This window comes from Gymnoscopelus braueri, assembly GCF_963280865.1.
Source record: "Gymnoscopelus braueri genome assembly, chromosome: 12".
NCBI classification, from domain to species: domain Eukaryota; kingdom Metazoa; phylum Chordata; class Actinopteri; order Myctophiformes; family Myctophidae; genus Gymnoscopelus; species Gymnoscopelus braueri.
Window position 1 is genome coordinate 9,008,389 of NC_137614.1, and position 24,264 is coordinate 9,032,652.

A 24,264-nucleotide genomic window follows, 5' to 3' on the forward strand; every position below is an offset into this window, starting at 1 on the left:
AAATTTACTTGAGTAAAAGTACAAAAGTATTGGTGTCAAAATACACTTAGGTACTAAAAGTAAAAGTACTCATTATGCACAATATCCCATTTCACATGTTTCCAAATGTATACAAATCCTTTGAAAATAGCAGATCTACAAGCTCACACAACCTGTCGCTTTGCGAGCTTGTAGATCGGCTATTTTCAAATAGCCATGCCGGAAGTGGTTCATGTATGTTTTACAAAGTAACAAAAGTTTTCAAATGATTGTAGTGGAGTAAAAAGTACAATACTTGACTCTGAGATGTAGAGGAGTAGAAGTAAAAGTACTGAAAATTGGAAATACTCCAATTAGGTAAATAATACCTCAACATTGTACTTAAGTACAGCACTTGAGTACATGTACTTACAGACAGTAGTTACTTTTCACACCACATGAAGCCTATAGTTTCTCTATTCTGGGGGGCGAACATTCAGCCAAAATATTTAGTAAAAAGCGAAAACAGAATTGGTGGCCTAATATAGAGCCCTGTGGGAATAAGCAACCAGTTCTATGAAAACAAGTCCAAAAGAAGCGACTAACACATGAGCACTTTAAACGGCTATTTGAAAATAGCCGATCTACAAGCTCGCATTGCGACGCGTTGCGAGCTTGTAGATCTGCTATTTTCAAAAGAATCTTGGGGAAAAAGTGAACATTTTAACACAAATCTGGTACTGGGGTCCCTGGCACAAACTGTTTTCAGATGGGGATACGCGGACAATTAATTTGGGGGTCCTTGACATGAAAATGTTGTTGGAACCACTTGGTTTAAACAGCATTAGGGAAGCAAGCCCAAATAAGCAACTACACCTTTAGAAACAAGCCCAAAAAAAACAGCAACCCGCAACCACCAATATTTACAAGCAACTTTACAGGAAAAACAAGCCCACAGTCGCTTATAATAAGCGGACATGGCAACACTGACTGGCCACATGTTAGTTGAGACCAGTTGGCCATGATGAGTGGGATTCAGGGATTACCTTTGTGTGACAATTCCCATGGCGAGGGGCATCCCAGGAATGTGGTGCTAATATGGTTTTCCATGGTGGAAGGGTTGGGAAGTATATGCTACTGTTGCTTTAGTTTAGGACGGCGATACTCGACTGTTTTCATTTCAAGGACCCCCGCTTTGATATTCATTAGGGCCCACGGACCCCCATTATGTAGGATTTGTGTCTCTGGCACGGTGCACCCCAATCTAATGAAAAAAAAATCATTTACGAATGGAACCCATTTGGTTCCATTCGTATTCTCTCGTAGTTACAGAACTTTTATTAAGGGACCATTTGGTTCCTAACTATCAACCATTTAGCCGAAGCCAGCAGAAGCCAGTGTAATCTACTATCTAACTACTATCTTAACATGTGGAACTACTATCAGACATCAGTTTATGCAGAGTCCAGAATCTACAACACGTATACCGCTAGACTAGTTTATCTGTGAACCGCTTTCAACCTGGCCTTCTTATTTTGGGCCTGTCATCATAGGTAAACATTCTTTCGAAAATAAGCGAAAAATAGGGCTTAAGTGGCAGCTTACCTGACAGCTCAGCCAAGACTAGGCTATTACTAACACTTAACTGTGTGCGTGTGTGCGTGTGTGTGTGCGCGTGTGTGTGTGTGTGCAAAACAATTGCTTTGATATTTGGCAGCTTAGGGCTACACATTTGTTGGACTGGCTAAAAGAAGTATAGAAGTAAAATAAATAGTGTTCTGTGTCTGCCATTATTGGTACTTTGCCTGTCTCCTATATCCATAACTGGTTGTCTACTTATGCCATACAGACTATAGGCTCTATGCACAGCAGCCATATTGGAAAGAAATTGGGCCTCTTCCTTACTTCCTTCACAGTTGTTACCAATGATTCTAATGAAGGCTCTGTTCCATTTAGTGTAGCACAGTGGTTCTCAAACTTTTTAATTTCAAGGACCCCATAACTCTGAGAGAGTGTACAAATGGAACCAAATGGACCCGTAACACACTCAGAGTTACACACCCGCAATGGGGCCATTTGGACATGATTTATGTCTTAAATCGAAAACCCAAGTAAAGAAATAAAAGTGTGTGCGTGCGTGTCTGTGTGCGCATGCGCGCGCGCGTGGGTGTGTGTGTGTGCGCGCGTGTGTGTGTGTGATCTCATTTTCAAGTAGTACCAAGTAGCTAACCATTAATTTGTTCCCAAGTGTTGTGTTGTGATTGAGTGGCGACCCGCAGAATGCAGTGAGGTTTGTGTGGTGAGGTGATTATGATGGGAGGAAGAATGTTGTGGCGCGCAGCAGCAGCAGATATACAGGAACCAAAACAATGTAAGAGAAGTGATCATAAAGAAATGTCATCTTGACTATATCCACGTAGCTTGCACAGCAGCCAACTTTGTGGTATTTTGCTATGCAGAAAGGAATATGAAATGTCATGGAAATCACTTTGTACTGTCACATGGCATGTAAGTCAAAGATGGTTGATTTTTAGGAAGATACTCCATCCCAATTGGAGCCACTAGAGGTGAAATGGTACACAAATAATATTTATTTTAAAGAATTTGTTTCCTTGTGGGCGCTGGCGTCTTATGGCAAATATTGCGAACGTCTTATGTTTACTGGTGCTAGATCCCACGAGAGTTTGTTACTGGGACAGAGAAAGGTTGATAATAAAGTAGATTTTCTCCTGATTTGTCTCTCTGAAAAAGCCATTTAAGTATGAAAATCTTGGGAATATTGTGTGGCTTGTGACGATCGGGTCCAATATTTAGTTCAGTGACCATGGGGATAAAGAAGCTGTGTTCACGTTCACTCTCCCATTGGATTTAATAGACTCCAACCTGCTTCCGGTTTCCTTAAAAAGTCGTCCGCCTACTTCGCGCAGATACAGGAAGTAAACCGGAGATGGCAGGTCTTGCCATTTTAGTCTTGGTATAAGTTCAAGATTCAAGGCTCAACTTTATTGTCCCGAGGGAACATTTTGTCTTGGGCACAGACAGTGCTGCACAGTTGCTTCACATAAAACATCTTAACAACTTGAAAAACCCTATATTTAGTTGGGTCCCCCAGGGCTGCTCCTTTTTTTCCCCTCTACACCAAATCTCTTCGTGTTGCGCCGCATTGTGAGCTTATAGATCTGCTATTTTCGCCAGAATAGGGGATGCTAATAGGGAGGGATCATGTGGTTGAGTGTTTGAGTGTGTGATTTGACTTGAATTTGAACCACTTTGAACCCTAGCATCCTAGCATTATTCTGGGGGGAACATTCACCTGAAATAGAGCGGCTATTTTCGGCAAAGAGAATAGGCGTAGAGAGACAAAATAGCAAGTCCAAGTACAGAGCCAGCCAATTCGGGTCAAGTTTACCAAGTATAGAGGGTTTAACCTATTACAAATGGGAAAGCATCTGTGTCATTTTAGATTGTAGCGTTGGCCATTCAAAAATAGCAGATCTACAAGCTCATAGCGCGTCACTTCGTGCTTGTAGATCTGCTATTTTTTAGCATTCTTTGAAAGATCTTGAAAGTGTGAAAACTACTGATTTAGAAGGACATTTGTAGAATCTGCCTCAGGTCTTAAAGGACTAGTTCACCCCAAAAATTACTTATTTTCTATCAATTAATATTTATTTTGTTTTTGTCGCATTCCTTCCTCTTAGCAATGCGACAAAAAAAGAAAAAAAATCTCCTTGATTTCAAGGCTTAATGGGGTGTGTAATTGATAGAAAATAAGTCGTTTTTGGGGTGAACTACTACTCTTTAATGGGTCAAGTGGCTAGGGATGAAGTCAGCTGCGTGAGGTGTGTGTTGTGTGTCTGTCCGGACTAGGCCTTTACAGAGGACTATTATGATTCACAGGCCAAGGCAGGGTGGAGAGAGATGGGATGAGTTGGAGATGATGCTGCTGTGTGGTGTGAGAGCCAGATCAGACGTGTGTTAAAACACACAGACACGCACAGTGTTTAGTATTCTGAGCACAGTGATGCTGTACATTGCACAGTCGAGGGACAGACAACCGTTCCTCAGTGCTTCGCAGAGAGAGACTTAACATGCGGATATGCTAATGAGTTCCTGTTTATAACTCCGAGCACAACCCTGCCCGGGGACCACAGAGTGGACCTGAGGCCATGCAGCTCTGTCCCGCCGTCCTCCTCCTACACAGTAAACATCTTCAGGGTTCATTTTGTCCATTTGTGGAACCGAATGGGCCCCGTTAAAGGTCCGTTTGGTTCCATTTTGTACACTCTCTCAGATTTAAATTGAAGCTGCAAAAATTGGCACTTCTATGTCCTTTACCTGGGATTCGAACCCAAGCACCGAAATGTCTACTTTTGAGTTGTAACAGAAAAGACAGTTTGTGCAGAGCATAGGTTCGACCTTCATACAGTACCATTTTGTCAAGGGGTTGTCAGGATTTACATTTGTCAGTGGTGTAAAGTAACTAAGTACATTTACTCAAGTACTGTACTTAAGTACAATTATGAGGTATTTGTTTTACTTTACTGGAGTATTTCCAATTTTCAGTACTTTTACTTCTACTCCACTACATATCAGAGGCAAATATTGTACTTTTACTCCACTGCAATTATTTGAAAACTTTAGCTACTAGTTACTTTGTAGATTTTGATTATTATTGCAAAACATACATTACTCACTTTAGCCCTATATACATTTTGGCCATTTGAAAATAGTCGATCTACAAGCTTACAATGCGTCGCGATGCGACGTGCGTCGCACATTTGAAAACTTGTGAAATGGGACATTCTGCACAATGAATACTTTCTACTTTTGGCACTTTAAGTACATTTTGATATGAATACTTTTGTACTTTTACTCAAGTAATCTTTGGATTCTGGACTCCCAAAGTCCGAAGAGTATTTTTACATTGCAGTATTGATACTTTTACTTATAAGTAAAAAAATGTTGTACCTTTTCCACCACTGGTCATTAGAAGAGCAGGTAGACCAACTGCAAACACCACAGTTGTGTCAGCTTCTCAGCTATTGGTTAAAATAGCGTTTTACTCACTAAAATAAGTTATGTATCGCAGCTTGAACACAAGACTTAACATACAGTAGTTGCTCTGCAGCACTCATTGTAAACACATCTCACAGACATCACTGTGTATCTGGCACGATAACATGACACTGGCAGGATTTGTATTGTTATACTGTAGTCAGTAGATTAATACTAGGGGATTTGTTTTGATATATGGGAACTGTTGTAAATTCATGTTCCTCTAATACTAACGTCTAAACGTCTCATCAAAATGTACTTAAAGTACCAAAAGTAAAAGTACTCATTATGCAGAATGTCCCATTTCAAGTTTTCAAATGTATAAGAATAATCTTTTGAAAATAGCAGATCTACAAGCTCACAATGCGTCGCATCGCGACGCATTGTGAGCTTGTAGATCGGCTATTTTCTAAATGGCTGAAATGTATAGGGCTGAAGTGGTTAATGTAGGTTTTGTAATAATAATCAAAATCTTGAAGATTTCAACGTTTTCAAATAATTGTAGCGGAGTAAAAGTACAATATTTGCCTCTGAGATGTAGTGGAGTAGAAGTAAAAGTATTGGAAATTGGAGATACTCAAGTAAAGTACAAATACCTCAAAATTGTACTTAAGTAAATGTACTTAGTTACTTTCCACCACTGATAAATAGTTACAAATAAACCCTCTTGATTGATTCCTGAAATGTGTTTATTCCGTTCCTATTATCTTCTACCTATCCTATCCTATCCTACCCTATCCTATGTGTCTCCTGTAGGAGATGATGAATGTGGAGGCTCTGAGTAGAGCAGAGCTGTTGACTCTCCTCAGCATCCTGGAAGGAGAGCTGGAGGCGCAGGATGTGGTCATACACACTCTGAGGGTGAGTTCCTCCTCTTCTTCTCTTCACACACACACACACACACACACACACACACACACACACACACACACACACACACACACACACACACACACACACACACACACACACACACACACACACACACACACACACACACACACACAAAACAGTGCAAAACAGTGGGTGATTTTCTTTTTTTTGCATGCTCCATCGTTTTTTGTTTTGCTATGGACGTTAACTTAAGGTGCAAGAAAAAAAGAAAAACACTCAAAACTAAAGTCAGCGCACATGGGATTAAGGTGCAAAGTGTCAGCATAATAATAAGTGTCTGGTATACTCTGCAGGTAGGCTCATGAGGAAGAGCAAAAGAAAAGAAAAAGAAAACATCACATTGATCATCACTTCACCTGACAGACACACACACACACACACACACACACACACACTACAGCACATCGCTTTACCCAACACACACGCACAATACATTGATGTCAGCGTGTGCAATGTTAGTGCGTGCGTAATGATTTCTCCAAATGTTGCATCATCAATTGAACAGAACACTTTGTTTAGAATAAGGAGCAATCAAAGGGTCTGATCACATCTTTCATAATGTTGGTTCATTGGTTCATCTGGCCAGCAATAAGTCCAAATATAATATAGGCTACTCACAGGTATGGTGACATAATTATTTATGTAGTGATTGAGTCCATGCGTATGTTGGAGGCAACTTTGGGGGAGTTGAATTAGCTTTTGTAGAGATCTTGTACAGCAGCGCTTCTCAAACTTTTTCATGCCAGGGACCCCCAAATTGATATATATTTGGCCGCGGACCCTCATCTGAAAGTATGTTGTGCCAGGGACCTCCAGAAGCAAAGATTTGTGTTAAAATGTTCGCTTTAAAAGAAATATATTCATAATAAGATAATAAGATTTGTACGAATCTTCAAGATTTTTCAAAAATAGCAGATCTACAAGCTCATTGCGCGGCACTCGGTGCCGCGCTATGAGCTTGTAGATCTGCTATTTTTGAATAGCCAAAGTATAAAAGGTAAACGATTATTGTGATGCTATATTAACACATTTGGCTGGGGACCCCCTGGAACCCCCCCAAGGACCCCTGGGGGTCCCCGGACCCCACTTTGAGAACCAATGATTTATGTAGTGAGTGATTCCATGCGTATGTTAGAGGCAACTTTTGGGGAAGTTGAATTAGCTTTTGTGTAGATCTTGTACAGTCTCCTCATGGAGATTTTCAAGTGGTAACGTTGGGTTCTATGGGTTTGGAGTGGGACCGTGCATTCCATGTAGATGTATTCATCTTCATAAACATAACTTCCTGGTTTCTCCCGGACAGCTGTTGTCTCTGATGCACCATCCTAAAATGCATGTGCATTTTTGATGTGTGATCTTGGTGTCTGAGCCATCAAGGCGCCCTCGCCTCCTGTCTTTCAACTCTTGTGATGTGAAAGCCTCCTGGGGGATGCTAAAATTAGTCTCTCATGGCATTACAAACACAAAAAGAACATCATGCTATCTGGGTAGAAATGTGTAAACAGGAAACCAAGGAAGTAGAGCCAGCAAAGACAATGGCACGGTGACCATTCAGGCTCCAACGGGCCTGTTAATGTTCAGACAGGACACTAACATCACCACCACTCACCACCAGACAAGTCCTCTGCCAGATTACTGTCTGTTTTACCATTCAGACATCAGCCGCCAACAGATCTTTAACGTCAATCCTATTGTTCCACTGTGAAGGTGTGCATGTGTGCAATGCTGACCAATAGGGCTGCCACTATCCATTATTTTCTTAGAACTTTTCTTCTTACTTTTTTCACTAACTTTTTCTGCTTAATTGTACAATAGTGTCACGGAAACGATGTTGAAAATAGCAGAGCTACAAGCTCAAAATCGATTATTTCATTAAAATCGATTTTTTTATAATCAGTAAGTTCAACTAACTGTTGCACCCCTACTGATGAAGGCCAGAGGGCCGAAATGTGTTAGTTTGTTTTACTGCTGCAATGACTTTAAAAGAACTAGGACCTACAGAGACCGGTCACATGGAATCAGATTTTTACAAATCCGACCTGAGCCACATTCAGAGGTGGTTTAAACAATAGTGCAGCATAAGTTTTACAGAGGAAATGGCGAGCAGAATTCCCTTAACCCATTAAGACCTGGAACTGTGTCATTTTTAGATTTGAGCTAAAAAGCATTATCTTACACTTTGGGCTATTCAAAAATAGCAGATATACAAGCTCATAGCGCGGCACCGAGTGCCGCGCTACGAGCTTGTAGATCTGCTATTTTTGAAAATTCGTGAAAATGTGTGCAAAAATTTGAATATATATATTTTTAAAGCGAACATTTTTTACTCAAATCTTTGCTTCTGGGGTCCCTGGAAGAATATATTTTGATGGGGGTCCGCTGCCACATGCAGATAATCCTTGACATGAAAAAGATTGAGCACCACTGATATAGAAACATACGTTTTTCAGAAAACTGTTGGGATTTAGGAGACGTGTAGAATCGGCTTCAGGTCTCAATGGGTTAATACTAAATCTTTGTGCCGAATATAGCCGATCTACAAACTCACAATACGTCGCAATGCCACGGATTGTGAGCGATGTAGATCTGCTATTTTTTTTTGTTGCTCTGGGTTTAGCTGAAGCTGACCCGCCTGACGTTTGACTCATGGCTTTGGGTTGATGATGGAAAGTGGAATGCGATGAGCAATGATAGAGAGACATACGATCCAATCTGTCTAAGAGATGAGATCAGATTTGCTCTCCCACTGGAAAATTCATCACCAAACAATAAAACGTCTTTCTCTGTTGTCATGTGCTGTTCCTTGCATTGGAGCCCATGGCAGTGCAGCGTGTGTACGTCTCATAAATGAGTGACAGTGTTCTACAGTATACTGCAGAGAGAAGTTCAGGGCCTGAGAGCCTGAGGGGCAAACGGTTCCAAACCACGCCAAGCTCAGACGCATCAAGAATGGCACGTGTCCAGATCTGACGCATGCAGAGCCTGACCCGAAATTCTACACACACACACGCACGCGCACGCACGCGCACACACACGCGCACGCGCACACGCACGCACACACACACACACACACACTCCCTGGGGACAACTGTACAGTTTTTCTGTTCTTTCCGCTCCTCTGGCTTAACCCATTAAGACCGGGAACGTCTCTGTGTCATTTTAAGATTTTAGCTTTAATCATTATTTTATACTCTGGCTATTCAAAAAATAGCAGATCTACAAGCTCATAGCGCGGCACCGAGTGCCACGCTATGAGCTTGTATATCTGCTATTTAAAAAAAAAAAGGAGAACATTTGTGCTAATCTTTGAATAATATTCAAAGATTAGCACAAATGTTCTAAATTTTATATATATATACATATATATATATATTCAAAGATTTGCACAAAGTTTAACGATTTTTCAAAAAATTGCAGATCTACAAGCTCGTAGCGCGGCACTCGGTGCCGCGCTACGAGCTTGTAGATCTGCTATTTTTGAATAGCCAAATCAATCTTAAAATGACACAAGGATGCGTTTCCCGGTCTAAATGGCTTAACTGCTTTTTTTCCCCCGTCTCCTCCGTCTCTTTATCTCTGCTGATCTCGTGGTCTGCTGAGAGTTTAGCGTGTTTAGGGGCCCCCCGAGGAAGTGGTGTCCACACACACACACAGCCACACATTAACCCGGGGGGGTCTTTGCATGTCAGATCACGACCCCCCCTCCCTTCCGTGTCCACCACCCCCACAGTCAGACGACACTCCGGTGGTCTTCAGGGTGACCACCAGCCCAGTGGCTATAACAGTGTTTACAGTACTGGGTAGGAAGTTGCAGAGCCGCCGCGGAGAGCCTCAATCACTGACTTCCCTTGTTTCTGTGGCCGGCCGGGGGCCCCGCCGGCACAGCGGTTCCATTCACTTCTTGTCCATGTTAGGGCTGTCTGTGTGTTGCAGTGAGTCTGGCTATGGAGGGCAGTGTTATAGGGGGGTAAGGGGGCGGGGATGCCAGGGCAGGCCACTGGTATACTCTGCCCAGTTCCATCTCTGGGCCTCAAGAGGTGCCAGCCAAGACAGACTGCATCTGCTCTCCTTTGGCTCTCTCACCGGTGGTGGTAAAAGCACTCACATTTTTTACTTAAATAAAAGTATCAATACTGCAATGTAGTACAAAAAGTGTTGGCATCGAAATGTGCTTAAAGTACCAAAAGTAAAAGTATGCAGAATGTCCCTTTTCACAGGTTTCAACAGGTTTTCACAAGTATTTTGAAAATAGCAGATCTACAAGCTCACAACGCCTCGCGAAGTGACATGCGTTGTGAGCTTGTAGATCGGCTATTTTCAAATAGCAAGGGCTGAAGTGGTTAATGTGTGTTTTGTAATAATAATCTAAATCTACAGGGTAACTAGTAACTAAAGTTTTCTAATCATTGTAGTGGAGTAAAAAGTACAATATTTGACTCTGAGCTGTAGTGGAGTAGAAGTAAAAGTATAACAAATTGGAAACACTCCAGTAAAGTAAAAGTACCTCAAACCTGTACTTAAGTAAATGTACTTAGTTACTTTCCACCACTGTTACTCACACATTCTTACTTTCTTATAGTCATTTTAGCTCTGGGTGCCGTGGTATGCCACCCTTTTATGCGTTTCAAAAGAAAATGGCAGATCTACAAAAGCAGATCTACAAAAGGCAGCTCACAAAGCGTAGCATCGCAACTATTTCTTTGCAAGACACCGGTGTGCAAATCAGCCGCGTTAGTATGCTGGGTGTTTTTTCTTTACCAGGAGCTCCTGTTATCGACAAGAGCTCCAACGTGTGTGCGTGCGTGCGTGCGTGCGTGCGTGCGTGCGTGCGTGCGTGCGTGCGTGCGTGCGTGCGTGCGTGCGTGCGTGTGTGTGTGTAACGCATCTGTGCAATTTTTTGATTTCTTGAGCTATTCAAAAAATTGCAGATATACAAGCTCATAGCTTGTAGATTTGCTATTTTAGGAAAATTTGAAGAAAAAAAATACATATATTCAAAGTTTTGCACAAATGTTCACGATTTTTCAAAAATAGCCAAAATAAATCTAAAAATGACACACATGCGTTCCCTTCCTGGGTCAATAATGTGTACTTTTATGTTTTGGCTGTGTCCGTGAGGGTTTGAGGAGGAAAAGGAGGGCGAAGGGATTTTAAGGTTCTCTCAAAAAAAATAACTCTCCTCCCTAACTTCCAAATATTTTCCCTCCTCTCTCTCCTCCTCTCGAAGAGGGCAAACAAACTTGGGATGCCAGTAGGTTGCCGGGGACGACCCCTCCATTCAAAGGCAATTCCAGTGTGTGTGTGTGTATGTGTGTGTGTGTGCGGATACGTTTTCTCATCCTTTTCACAAACCCGTTCAGCCATGTTTTCCTGACACACTTTCCTGACCAGAAAAACACCTTTCACCCCCCCCCCTCCCCATTTGCCCCATTTTCACACCGCAGACAAAAAAACGTGCGAGCTGTATCGTATTTGTTTGGCTTCCGTTTTTTACAATGTTGCGGTCGACTCGTCGTACCTGTGGAGCATGTCTGTACAACACCTTTTCCAACCACTGTTGGTGTTTTTTTCCCGTTGCTTCGTTTCCCCATCTCTGAAGGAGACACATTTAGACACATTATCACCGGAGGCAACATTCCTGGCAACATGACATTCGATACTTGTAACTGTACTGTGTGTATGTATACACCAGTGGTTCTCAAACCTTGTTCACGTCAAGGACCCCCCAAAATGATTTGTATTTGGCTGCGGACCAGATTGGGATTATTCTTACAAAACATACATTAACCACTTCAGCCCTATTTTAAACTTTGTCCATTTGAAAATAGCTGATCTACAAGCTCACAGTCACAACGCGTCGCTTTTGAGCTTGTAGATCGGCTATTTTCAAAAGATTTTTTATGCATTTGAAACCTGTGACATGGGACATTCTGCATAATGAGTACTTTCTACTTTTGGTACTTTTAAAGTACATTTTGAAACCAATACCTTTGTACTTTTACTCAAGTAAATTTAGAATTCTGGACTATTTCTACATTGCAGTATTGATACTTTTACTTAAGCACAAAATGTGAGTACTTTTTCCGCCACTGCATTTGATATACCAATTGAAACTGATCCCGTATATCTGTGCCAATATGGGCCAAGAGAACTCCTAACCCTAAAGTATTGGTCAAGAAGAAGACAAGAGAGACGTTTCCGACTGGAAAGCAGTTTATAGATTACATTTTAATTGTGGGACGCCATTGTTTTTGTTGGCCTCTTGTGTTGCGGTCTGAGCGTGGTGGCTGTGTCCGTTCCGCCCGTTTTGTTTTTCATCTGATCTCATGTCCTGTAATCTTTAAAATGCTTTTGTCTATTTTTATGGGCTGGCATTTATATCCTCGACTGCATAAACACCATGAGGCTAACTGGCCTGTACGGAGGGGGGAAAAAAGAGCATCTGTTCTGTTACTGTAGCAGCAATTTATTACCCAATATGGGCATTTTAGCATGGCATGGATCAGAAAACAACCCATAAAGGTATTTTGTTAGGAATGACATGGAGAGTGGCCATGAACGCTGGCTAATATATCTAATGATATGCAGTAATGTACGCTGGAGCTATAGGGTGATGTCATTGTTGTTATTTTTTCCTGTGCTGTCATGTTTAGCAGCCTGAGAGACGAAAACTCCCTGACCTGGAAATGTGTGCAAGTAACCCTATAAGTACCCTGATGTTTATATACACACACACGCGCACGCACACACGCACATGCACACTCTCTCTCACACACACACACACACACACACACACACACACACACACACACACACACACACACACACACACACACACACACACACACACACACACACACACACACACACACACACACACACACACAGTAATTAATACAGGTGTGCCGTGAGATTTTTACCGTTTGTGTGCCACACAAAGTTTGAAAACCACTAGCTTAAGCGATTAACCCCCATATAGGTAACCGGAATCCCTCAGGGCTCAATACTAGTGTCTTTTGTGTTTTCTGTTATTGTGGGGAAAGCTTTCGCTGAAAATAGCCGATCGACAAGCTTTAGATTTGATCTACATTGACAACATAGGTTTTTCGGAAAACTCATAGGATTTAGAACAGTGGTATTCTCAAAAATAGCTTCTCTTCTGAGGGTCCCTGGCACAAAACATTTTCAGATGGGGGGTCCGCGGCCAAATGCATTATCATTTTGGGGGGGTCACGAAAAAGTCTGAGAACTACTGATTTAGAAGGCATTTGTAGAATCGGCCTCAGGTCTTAATGGGTTACATATCGGATGTTCAAGTATACCTGACTTATAGCTGAAACACCTGCTCTTCAAGCTACCAACGTGTCTGGTTGAAGATCAGTTCTTTGTCGGCAAGCAAAGCATCGTACTACTGCAGAGTATAAATGAGGCTTAACCCCTTCAATCTGTTTGTTTTTTTTGGCTATTCAAAAATAGTAGATCTACAAGCTCATATGAGCTTGTAGATCTGCTATTTTTGAAAAATCTTGAAAATTTGTGCACATCTTTGAGTATATATTTTTACATTTTTAACTCAAACTTTTGGTACTGGGGGTCCCTGGAACAAAACACTTTGAGATGGGGGTCTGCGGCTAAACACATATTTAAAAAATGATTGCTAAATCCTAGCAGCATGTTGCTATATCAGTGGTGCTCCAACTTTTCCATGTCAAGGATCCCCAAAATGTATTTGGCCGCGGACCCCCATCTCAAAATATGTTGTTCCAGGGACCCCCCAGAAGTAAAGATCGGAGTAAAAAATTATCGCTTTAAAACATATATATAAATATATATTCAAAGATTGGCACACGATTTCCCCCAAAAATAGCAGATCTACAAGCTCATAGGCTTGTAGATCTGCTATTTTTTGAATAGTCAAAGAAATCTAAAAATGACACGGATGCATTCCTGGTCTTAATGGGTTCAGGTTGCTTCTCTTTTCCCTGATTTGCTGAAACCAGAAGACGGTGCTGCACTGTGTGTACTGCTCCTAGTCTTCTGTTTGCTCAGAGAATGACACTATTTACCCACTGCAGATAAACAGTGATTGAGGAAGTCGGTCGAAACCGAGACGTCAGTATATGAGATAGCGACTGTAACTCACTGCTTTATCAAACCTACAATGAGGTTTGTGTCTGCATGGGTGTGTGTGTGTGTGTGTGTGTGTCAGTGGTGGAAAAAGTACTACATTTTTTTACTTAAGTAAAAGTATCCTTACTGCGATTTAGAAATACTCTGTTACAAGTAAAAGTCCAAAATAAAAAAATGTACTTCAGTAAAAGGACAAAAGTATTGGTATCAAAATGTACCAAAAAAAAGAAGTACATAAGTAAAAGTACTCATTAGAATATCCCATTTCACAAGTTTTCAAATGTATTAAAATATTTTGAAAATAGCAGATCTACAAGCTCACAATTGTGAGCGTGTAGATCGGCTATTTTCAAATGGCCAAAATGTATATAGGGCTGAAGTGGTTAATGTATGTTTTGTAATAATAATCAAAATCTACAAAGTAACTAGTAACTAAAGTTTTCAAATAATTGTAGTGGAGTAAAAGTGCAATATTTGCCTCTGAGATGTAGTGGAGTAGAAGTTAAAGTACTGAACATTGGAAATACTCAAGTAAAGTAAAAGTACCTCAACATTGTACTTAAGTAAATGTACTTAAGTTACTTTCCACCACTGGTATGTGTGCATTTTGTGCCTAATCAAAGCACAACAACAGCTAATTATGGGGTTTCAAAAAATGCACTGGCCGATCATTTATATGGTTGGCTTGGCAGCTGCGGCCTTATAGCCGCTTAGGTCATATTTAGTGTTTTGTCCTACGATGATGTCGTGCGGCGGAAATAGCCGAAGAGTCCTTTTTGCACTCCTCTCTAAAACCATAGTGAGGGCACTTTGTTTTCCCGCTGCATTCTGTCCAGTTAAACATTACTTAGAAGTGGCGTCAGTGGATGCTGTATAAAGTAAAAGGACGCTTTGTTTGGTGTCGTCTTGCTTATCTGTGGCCTGTGTGGTTAGTGTGTGTGGGAGGGAGGAGTACAGGAGTGAGGACACTGTTTAAAACACACACCTACTAGTCTACTTTTAGTCTCTGCCCCTCCTTTGCACGCGCACACACACACACACACACACACACACACACACACACACACACACACACACACACACACACACACACACACACACACACACACACACACACACACACACACACACACACATTTCTTTTTACTTAGTAAGTAAGTAAAAGTATCAATACTGCATTGTAGAAATAATCTGTTACAAGTAGAAGTCCGGAATTCAAAATTGACTCAAGTAAAACTACAAAAGTATTGGTATCAAAATGTACTTAAAGTACCAAAGTTAAAGTAGTCATAATGCAGAATGTCCCATTTCACACGTTTTCAAATGTTATGAAATGTATACAAATTGAAAATAGCCGATCTACAAGCTCACAATGCGTCGCATTGTAGATCGGCTATTTTCAAATGGCGGAAATGTACTGTATATAGGGCTGAAGTGGTTGATGTATGTTTTGCGATAATAATCGAAACCTACAAAGTAACTAGTAACTAAAGTTTTCAAATAATTGTAGTGGAGTAAAAGTACAGTATTTGCTTCTGAGATGTAGTGGAGTAGAAGTAAAAGTATTGAAAATTGAAATGAAATACTTAAGTAAAGTAAAAATACCTCAAAATTGTACTTAAGTAGAGTACTTAGTTACTTTACACCACTGCTAATACCCTATCTCTCTCTCTCTGTTATGCTGTTGTCCTTGGCTGAGTGCTTTCTCCATGAATACAGTAAAAGACTAGCTAATGTTTTGCTTATGACTAATGTATGTTCTTTGCATACACACTGGCCATATTGACTCTTTAAAAGGATGTTAATATTCATGCATTTTTAGATAAACTAATTTGATTATCATTATTTACATCCTCTTAAAAGCATACGAGAGACACACGCGCACACACACACACACTCTCTCTTTTATTCTGTTGTCCTTGGCTGAGTGCTCTCTCCATGAATACAGTAAAAGACTAGCTAATGTTTTGCTTGTAACTATTACTAATGCATGGTTTTGCATACACCCTGGGCTAATTGACTCTTTAAAGGATGTCGATATTCATGCATTTTTAAATAAACTAATTTGATTATCATTATTTACATCCTCTTAAAAGCATACGAGAGAGAGAGAGAGAGAGAGAGAGAGAGATAAAAGTGGTATAGATTCAGGAATGACATCACACACACGCACACGCACACACACACACATACGCGCGCCGGTATGCTCCTGCTCAGGGACTAATATGAAAGCAAACCCGTTTCACATTAAAGCAAGCTGAATAATTGTTCCTCATAGTACGGTTACATGGTGAGGTTATGCCACATGACAAGACAGTGTTCAGGTATTATCACCTGTGGCACATTTCATGAGTAATGAGCTATATAACTCCTGAGAACATTCCACACAATCTTTGGCCAGTGAAGTGTAACAACCAGATGAGCTTCTGTACTGTGTGATTATATACTGTACTCCCGCTGTCAAGGACAATACTGGTGTGAAAACAAAGGGAGATAAATCCTGTGTAAAAGCAGGCAGCGTGACAACGATACAAGTGGAACAGTAACAGTTGCAAAAACGTCGGTTCGCGGGGAGAAATCCAACTCTGAAGTCTGCCTATTAACCACTTAAACCCCATATGGTTGAGCGGAGTCCCTCAGAACTTGTGTCTTTTCTGTTTTCTGTTATGGGGAAAGCTTTCGCTGAAAATAGCAGGTAAACTTGTAATGGGTCATTTCTGCATAATGAGAACTTTTAATTTTGGTACTTTAAGTACATTTTTATGCCAAATCTGTTGTACTTTTACTCAAGCAAATTTTTGATATTGAACTTTTACTTGTAACAGAGTATTTCTACAAGTAAAAGAAATGAGTACTTTTTACACCACTGGTGAAATATCAACATTGAATTGTGATGTTGCTTGTTGATATTGATACAAAAACGGATACGTGTAGAAGAAACGAGACAGTGTTGGTTGGGTTTCACACAGTAGGTAAGAAGACACTGACCCGTATTATGTTGACACAGCAGTGTTTCATCTCGTGTCACCATGCATTACAGTTAATGATTATGCTTTTCTAAAGCCCAGCCAGCTACCCATTATGTTCATTATTACAGTCCTCAAGCAACCCAGGGGAGCAAGCAGACTAAACCAACGGTCGCGCTAAATTCCATACCTCGTGCTCAGCTGGGCTTAGGCACGCACACTAATTGCTGGGATGGGGAACCGATGCTACCGCTATTATTCCAAATGGTAATTTTAGTGGTATTTGAACGGTTCTGCCCTGTTGGTGAGAGTGAGAGAGAAAAAAAGAAAAGAAAAAGAAACTGAGACCTGCACAGCTCAGACAGGGATGGTCAACATCAGTGGTGGAAAGTAACTAAGTACATGTACTCAAGTACTGTACTTAAGTACAATTTTGAGGTACTTTTACTCTACTGGAGTATTTCCAATTTCCAATACTTTCACTTCTACTCCACTACATCTCAGAGCTAAATATTGTACTTTTACTCCACTACAATTATTTGAAAACTTTAGTTACAAGTTACTTTATAGATTTCGATTCAAAAACTTACATTAACCACTTCAGCCCGATATACATTTCGGCCTTTTGAAAATAGCCGATCTACAAGCTCACAATGAGTACTTTAATACTTTAAGTACATTTTGATGCCAATACTTTTGTACTTTTACTCAAGTACATTTTGAATTCCGGACTTTTACTTGTAACAGAGTATTTCTGTATTGCAGTATTGATACTTTTACTTAAGTAAAAAATGTCAGTACTTTTTCCACCACTGGTCAACATGCAGAGCTTGTCTCGCGGAGAGAGAGAGCTGCCAGCTAGATGGATGAATGGAATGCTGAAGACTTGATTGATAGGAAAATGACCTACATTTTGTGGTGTGTGTGTGTGTGTGCATTGGGAGGGGTGGTATCAGAGAAGCGTGACCCTCCCTCTCATTAAAATGTCTCTCTCCCATTCCTCCTCCATTGTGTTGCCTTTCTGTTAGACTCAAATCACTTATGCGTTAACCCATTAAAACCTGAGGTCGATTCGAACGGTTTTCTGGAAAAACCTTTGTCGCTATGTCAGTGGCGCTCAAACGTTGTCATGTCAAGGACCCCCGAAATTATATGTATTTGGCCGCCGACCGCCATCTCCAAATATTTTGCTCCAGGGACCCCCAGAGGCAAAGATTTGAGTTAAAAATGTTTGCTTTGAAAAAACTATATATATATAAAGATTTGCCTGAATTTTCACGTTTAAAAAAAAAGAGCACAGCGCTATGAGCTTGTAGATCTGCTATTTTTGAATAGCCAAAGTAAATTGTAATAAAACGGTTAAAGTGGTTAAAGGTAGAGTAAGTGATATTTTTTGGTATTATAATTTTTTTGTTAAAAGGTTAAAGTATTATATTCTGATAGTAATCATTGCTACAGAGCGTTTGTTCAGTCACAGGGGTCTCTCCATCTCTTTAATAAACAGAATATAGTACATTTTCAGGTAGGTGACAACATTTAAGCCAATCAGGAGAGAGCACTGAAAATGTATTTTCTGTTTAATAAAGAGCTGGAGAGACATGGAGACTCCTTTTACTGAACAAACACTCTATAGCAATGAGTGCTATCAGAATATAGAGCTATTTAACACTTATTATAGCCAAAGTAAATCACTTACCCTACCTTTAAAATCTAAAATGGCACAGATGCTTTCCCGATCTGAACGGGTTAAGCTAGTCGAGGCGGGTTTGTCGGGTTTCCAACCTCCTTAAAGGATCGACCCTCACACCTCAGCCAAGCTCAAAGCTCCTTTCTGTCTGCATGAGTTAGCAGCCTGCATGGCTGGGGCTCAATGGGACGTGACAGCCGGTAGAGAGTGATACCTCTGCTTCTGCCAGGGCCAATTTATCCACACTGTCTCTCATGTCTGACACCCTTACTAAGTACTGGGTGATTTATACTTGTGTCGTACATATTATGGAGTTGTAGAGCTTTACACCACTGGATGGATGACTCCATCCAGTGGTGTAAAGTAACTAAGTGCGTGCACTCAAGTATTGTACTTAAGTAAAGACGGGGTGCCGTGATTTTCAGTGATTCCCCCCCCCCCCCTAAAACATAATCATCAGGTATTATGGTTATACTAGGAGGAAGATTTTTTTCAAAAAAGTATACAGAAATTGTTAAAATAGTTTTTATGTGGACACGCCTCCAGTTCATTAAGTATACCTGGTTCTCACCTTAGCACCTCCTCCACCACCTTAGCACCACCCACCTGTCCTAGTCCCTCCTCCTCCACCTCAGAGGCAAATATTGTACTTTTTACTCCACTACAATTATTTAAAAACTTTAGTTACTAGTTACTTTTTGTAGATTTTGATTATTATTTCAAAACATACATTACCCCCCCCCTTTAGCCCTATATACATTTCGGCCATTCGAAAATAGCCGATCCACAAGCTCACAATGCGTCGCGATGGACGCATTGTGAGCTTGTAGATCTGCTATTTTCAAAGGATTTTTATACATTTTATACATTTGAAAACTTGTGAAATGGGACATTCTGCAGATATCGGTATCGAAAATTAGGAGTTGGACAATATCGGTATATCGGTTATCAATAAAAAAGTAAATATCGAACATCCCTAATAATAATAATAATAATATAACTTTATTTATATAGCACCTTTTAAAAATTGTGTTACAAAGTGCTCAATCTGGGAACCCATCGCCAAATAAAAAGGAAAAACAGCGCCCTCTGCTGTTTTTTACTCTGTCACTTGGCTCTGGGACGAGCTGAACCGAGCACCCGTGCGCAAGGAAACCGGGGTTTTGGTCTGCCCTCAGCGCTCCACTTCCGGTGGTGCGCTTATGTTTTCATTCCCACTAACAATATTTCTACACGGAACACTAACACCACTTCTCCCAGAGAACATGGATCGTTTTGGTTGTAAGCCCACTTGTTTCTATGATGGAAGAGCAAGTTAAAATGTGAATATCTTTCCGTGGTTTTGTCTGCTTCAAGGACGCTATTGTTAAATGAGTTTCGGCTTGTTTTCAGTGGGAAGGGACTTCAAGGGAGCGCACAGACAGTAAATCCCGGCCACTACATTTGATTGGGTAAAGCGCGGCCTGCTTCCTGATCTGAAGGCACGCCCACTTGTAAGCTAACGCGCACACGTTCTGAACGGGGCTCTCGACAGTAGCGTAGCTCTGAATCTGTTCTTGAGAGATTACAAAGTGCTTTACACGTGAGGCATGCAGAGTTAGCACTGAAAGCTGATCTGTAAAAGTGAGTTTTCGCCAGGGATTTGAAGGAGGAGACCCATTCAGCAAGCCTGATCTCCAAGGGCAGCGCTGCATTCCAACGTGTTGGGAGCTCTGATACTGAAAGCCAGATCTCCTTTGGTCTTTAACCTAAGGAGATAGGCTTAGGTTAAAGCCTATCTTGGCTTTCTAGAAGTGCTTTCCCTGAGGATCTCAGACAGCGTGTTGGCACATACAGTAGGTGGGGGAGAGCAGATATGTAAGACCCAACCTAGCCTTATATGTCGTGAATCGTATACCAACAGTTAGGTAAAGAAAAACAACAACAACACATGGGCTCGAATCCCTGGTTCGATTCCTGGCCGGCCCGTCCATTTTGCTGCATGATGCTCCCCTAGCTACTCTCTGTCCATGTTTCCTGTCTCTCTCTACACTGTATAACCCATGGAATAAAGGCTCAGAAAAGAGAGAATGACACATCCAGATGCATCAGCCTTTGTCCTCTGGATGTAAAGAGGCTGTGGTGCTGCAGCTGGTGTGGGGCGTTGCAGATGAGCTGCCTCTCTCAGTGGTGGAAAAAAGTACTCAAATGTTTTACTTAAAGGGGCTACACCATGAATGTAAAACAAATATATTATATAAAAATATTGCCCCCTAATAACCTAACCTTTAAACAGGTTGTAAGCCTAAAAAAACATCCAGATATTTTTTCTCACAATCTGACTGTCTGTCATTCCAAGCCTTTTCAGCTGCAATACCAAAACGTCCTCTTTTGGGCAGAGGGGCGCTACTGAGTAATTCTGTCTGTCAATCATCACCTCCCCCCGCCCTCCCCCCGCCCTCCTCATCCCTTTTCCGTGCCCCCATTAGAATAAAAAAACTGATAATTATAATAAAAAACAGCAAAGATGAAGGTTTTGAGATGATTTAGCCATTATGTTACTGCAAACAATACCTAGCGACTGAAAAAAACAATGGCGACTGGTTGTAAACAATAAAAAGAGGAAAGGGGTGGAGACTGAAAATGAGGGGGCGAGGCTATGAAATGCTGCTTACATCAGCATCCTTGCCATTCTGAGATGGCCTGTTCAGACACGCCCATTCAGGAAATCCATGAAATGAGAATGAATGACTGAATGTACCCTTTTTTGGGGTACAAGAGACACTGGGGAACCCAAAAAATACAAAAGAACTTTTAAAAAAATGAAATTCATGGTGTAGCCCCTTTAAGTAAAAGTATGAATACTGCTAATGTAGAAATTTCTTTTACAAGTAAAAAAAGAAAACGTTGAAGACCCCTGCTTTAACCACAAGGCCACTGAGCTGGTGTAGTTTTTTGCCGTTTTGGCGATGGTTATGCTAAATGTTAGGGAAGTAGGCTACATGACTGCCCCAAATGTATTTGCTAATATTCTACTGGTCTTGATTACAATACCTGATTTATAGCTGAAACACCTGCTCTTCAAGCTAACAACGCGTCTTGTTAAAGATCAGTTCTTGTCGGCAAGCAACGAACTGCGGGGTATAAATTAGGAGACCCATTCAGCAAGCCTGATCTCCAAGGGCAGCGCTGCATTCCAAAGTGTTGGAGCTCTGGTACTGAAAGCCAGATCTCCTTTGGTCTTTAACCTAAGGAGATAGGCTTTGGTTAAAGCCTATCTTGGCTTTCTAGAAGGGCTTTGCCTGAGGATCTCAGACAGCGTGTTGCAGTGTTGATTTTGACAACAAATTTTGATTTAGTTTTAGTCATAGTCTTTTGACTTAAATTCAATTTAGTTTGTCATATTTTAGTCATCTGAAATGTTTTAGTTTTTGTCTAGTTTCGTCGACTAAATATCATAAGATTATAGCCGACTAAATCTACAGTTGATTTAGTCGACTAAAATGTGTTTTGAGGGTGCCTTGATGGCATCGTAATGGCTGATTTTACACTTGGTTGTATGATGAAAATAGCCGATCTACAAGCTCACAGCGCGTCGCAGTGCGACACGTTGTGAGCTTGTAGATCTAGGCAAGCACCGCATTGAACTGCGGGGTATAAATTAGTCCTGATTTTCTGAAACTAGAAGACGGTGCTGCTCTGTGTGTACTGCTCCTAGTCTTCTGTTTGCTCAGAGAATGACACTATTTGCCAACTGCAGATAAACAGTGATTGAGGAAGTCGGTCGAAACCGAGACGTCAGTATATGAGATAGCGACTGTAACTCACTGCTTTATCAAAATGTTGTTGCTGTTGTTCTTTTTTTTTATAGGATGGATTACAAAAATTAAAGGGTATCGTACATAATCCTTCAGAAGGTTGATCGGCTTAAAAGGAAAATCGTTTACACACACACACACACACCACACACCACACAACACACAACACACAACACACAACACACACACACACACACACAATTTTGAGATATTTTTACTTAACTGGAGTATTTCCAATTTTCATTACATTTACTTCTACTCCTCTACATCTCAGAGGCAAATATTATAATTTTACTCCGCAACAATTATTTGAAAACTTTGGTTACTACTTACTTTGTAGATTTTGATTATTATCACAAAACATACAGTAACCACTTCAGCCCTATATACATTTTGGCCTTTTGAGCACAGCCGATCTTCAAGCTCACAATGCGTCGCGATTCAGAGCTTGTAGATCTGCCATTTTCAAAAGATTTGCATACAATTTATACATTTGAAAACTTGTGAAATGGGACATTCTGCATAATGGGTACTTTTACTTTTGTACTTCAAAACTAACTCCGCACTTTTACTTGTAACAGAATATGTCTACATTGCACTATTGATACTTTTGCTTAAGTAAAACATGAATGAGTAATTTTTTTCCACCACTGCCATAGACTAGCCTGTGTGTGTTAGTCTCTGCCCTGGTCTTGTAACAGGAGCTAGGTGCTCACTCATTCAGTGCAGTCAGTGCCGTAATGTCCTCCGTGCCCCAGCTGCTGAGCGCATTGTGTGACAAGTCATTACGGGGGCCACACTAAAGGAAACTGGATTCCCTGTCTCTTTTCAGCGTGCACACAGGGACACGATTGTGCCTGTGGGGCTGTATAGGTAAACTAATTTACAGAGGGGGATTTACCAGGTGAAGATCACCGCCCTGTCTCCCACGCCTCACTACAGCTGCAGGGAACACATTTAAGAGGGAGGATCTTGAGGAGATGCACCATGTTGACAGGTCTGGATTAGAAGAGCCACAGTTTTGTAACATCTATCTTCCACACAACGCATGACGTTGGAATAGTCTTTGCAACAGTAGAGAATGCACACTGTTAATACAAAAACAATTTACTCTCGAATGTTAACCAGTGGAGCAGAAATAAAAAATACTTCATTTGTGTTCAAATACTGTTCTGTCGTGGATGTTACCGGAGCCACATACATATGACCACAATATAAACAAGTCCCCAGGACCTTTTTGTGTTATCCTTTTAGCCTTAATGCCTGACTGGACCTCGTCCTTCGCACCGCGTTGTGAGCTTGTAGATCTGCTATTTTCACCACTTCTTAAATGTTTTATTTATTTATGGAAATGTATTTTTAGTTATGAAATACTTTTGAAAAATGGTGGAATTGTCTTTAATTGATGAAAAGTTGTGATTTATTTTCTTTAAACCTTTTTTTTTCCTCTTATCTTTTGAAATTATATTTTCTTTTTTTAAATGTAGGAAACAAAAAAAAGGAAATGTACTCGCAACACACACACACACACACACACACACACACACACACACACACACACACACACACACACACACACACACACACACACACACACACACACACACACACACACACACACACACACACACACACACACACACACACAGCAATCTTCTGTCTGGCCCAGCCAGCCCCATTATGGCCAGTTTAAACATTTATTAAACTCAGGAAACTGCCATTTTGTTTCTTCCTCCTGCAAGACAAAAGTAGCCTCACCCTAGAGACCGACACC

The 24,264-nt window shown here is 40.9% G+C and overlaps 2 protein-coding genes across 2 annotated transcripts in view; both read left to right on the forward strand.

The window, feature by feature from the left end:
* LOC308097491 (cytochrome P450 3A30-like) overlaps positions 1-12,962 on the forward strand; it is a 31,488-nt gene extending 18,526 nt beyond the window's left edge. The window contains exon 14 of the transcript XR_013934214.1: positions 12,921-12,962. The gene's annotated coding sequence lies outside the window, so the exon portion shown is untranslated. The remainder of the gene's footprint in view (positions 1-12,920) is intronic.
* cttnbp2nlb (CTTNBP2 N-terminal like b) overlaps positions 1-24,264 on the forward strand; it is a 43,476-nt gene that overhangs the window by 1,849 nt on the left and 17,363 nt on the right. Inside the window, exon 2 of the mRNA XM_080445287.1 lies at positions 5,773-5,877. Coding sequence (XP_080301413.1) covers positions 5,773-5,877 — 105 coding nt within the window. The remainder of the gene's footprint in view (positions 1-5,772; positions 5,878-24,264) is intronic.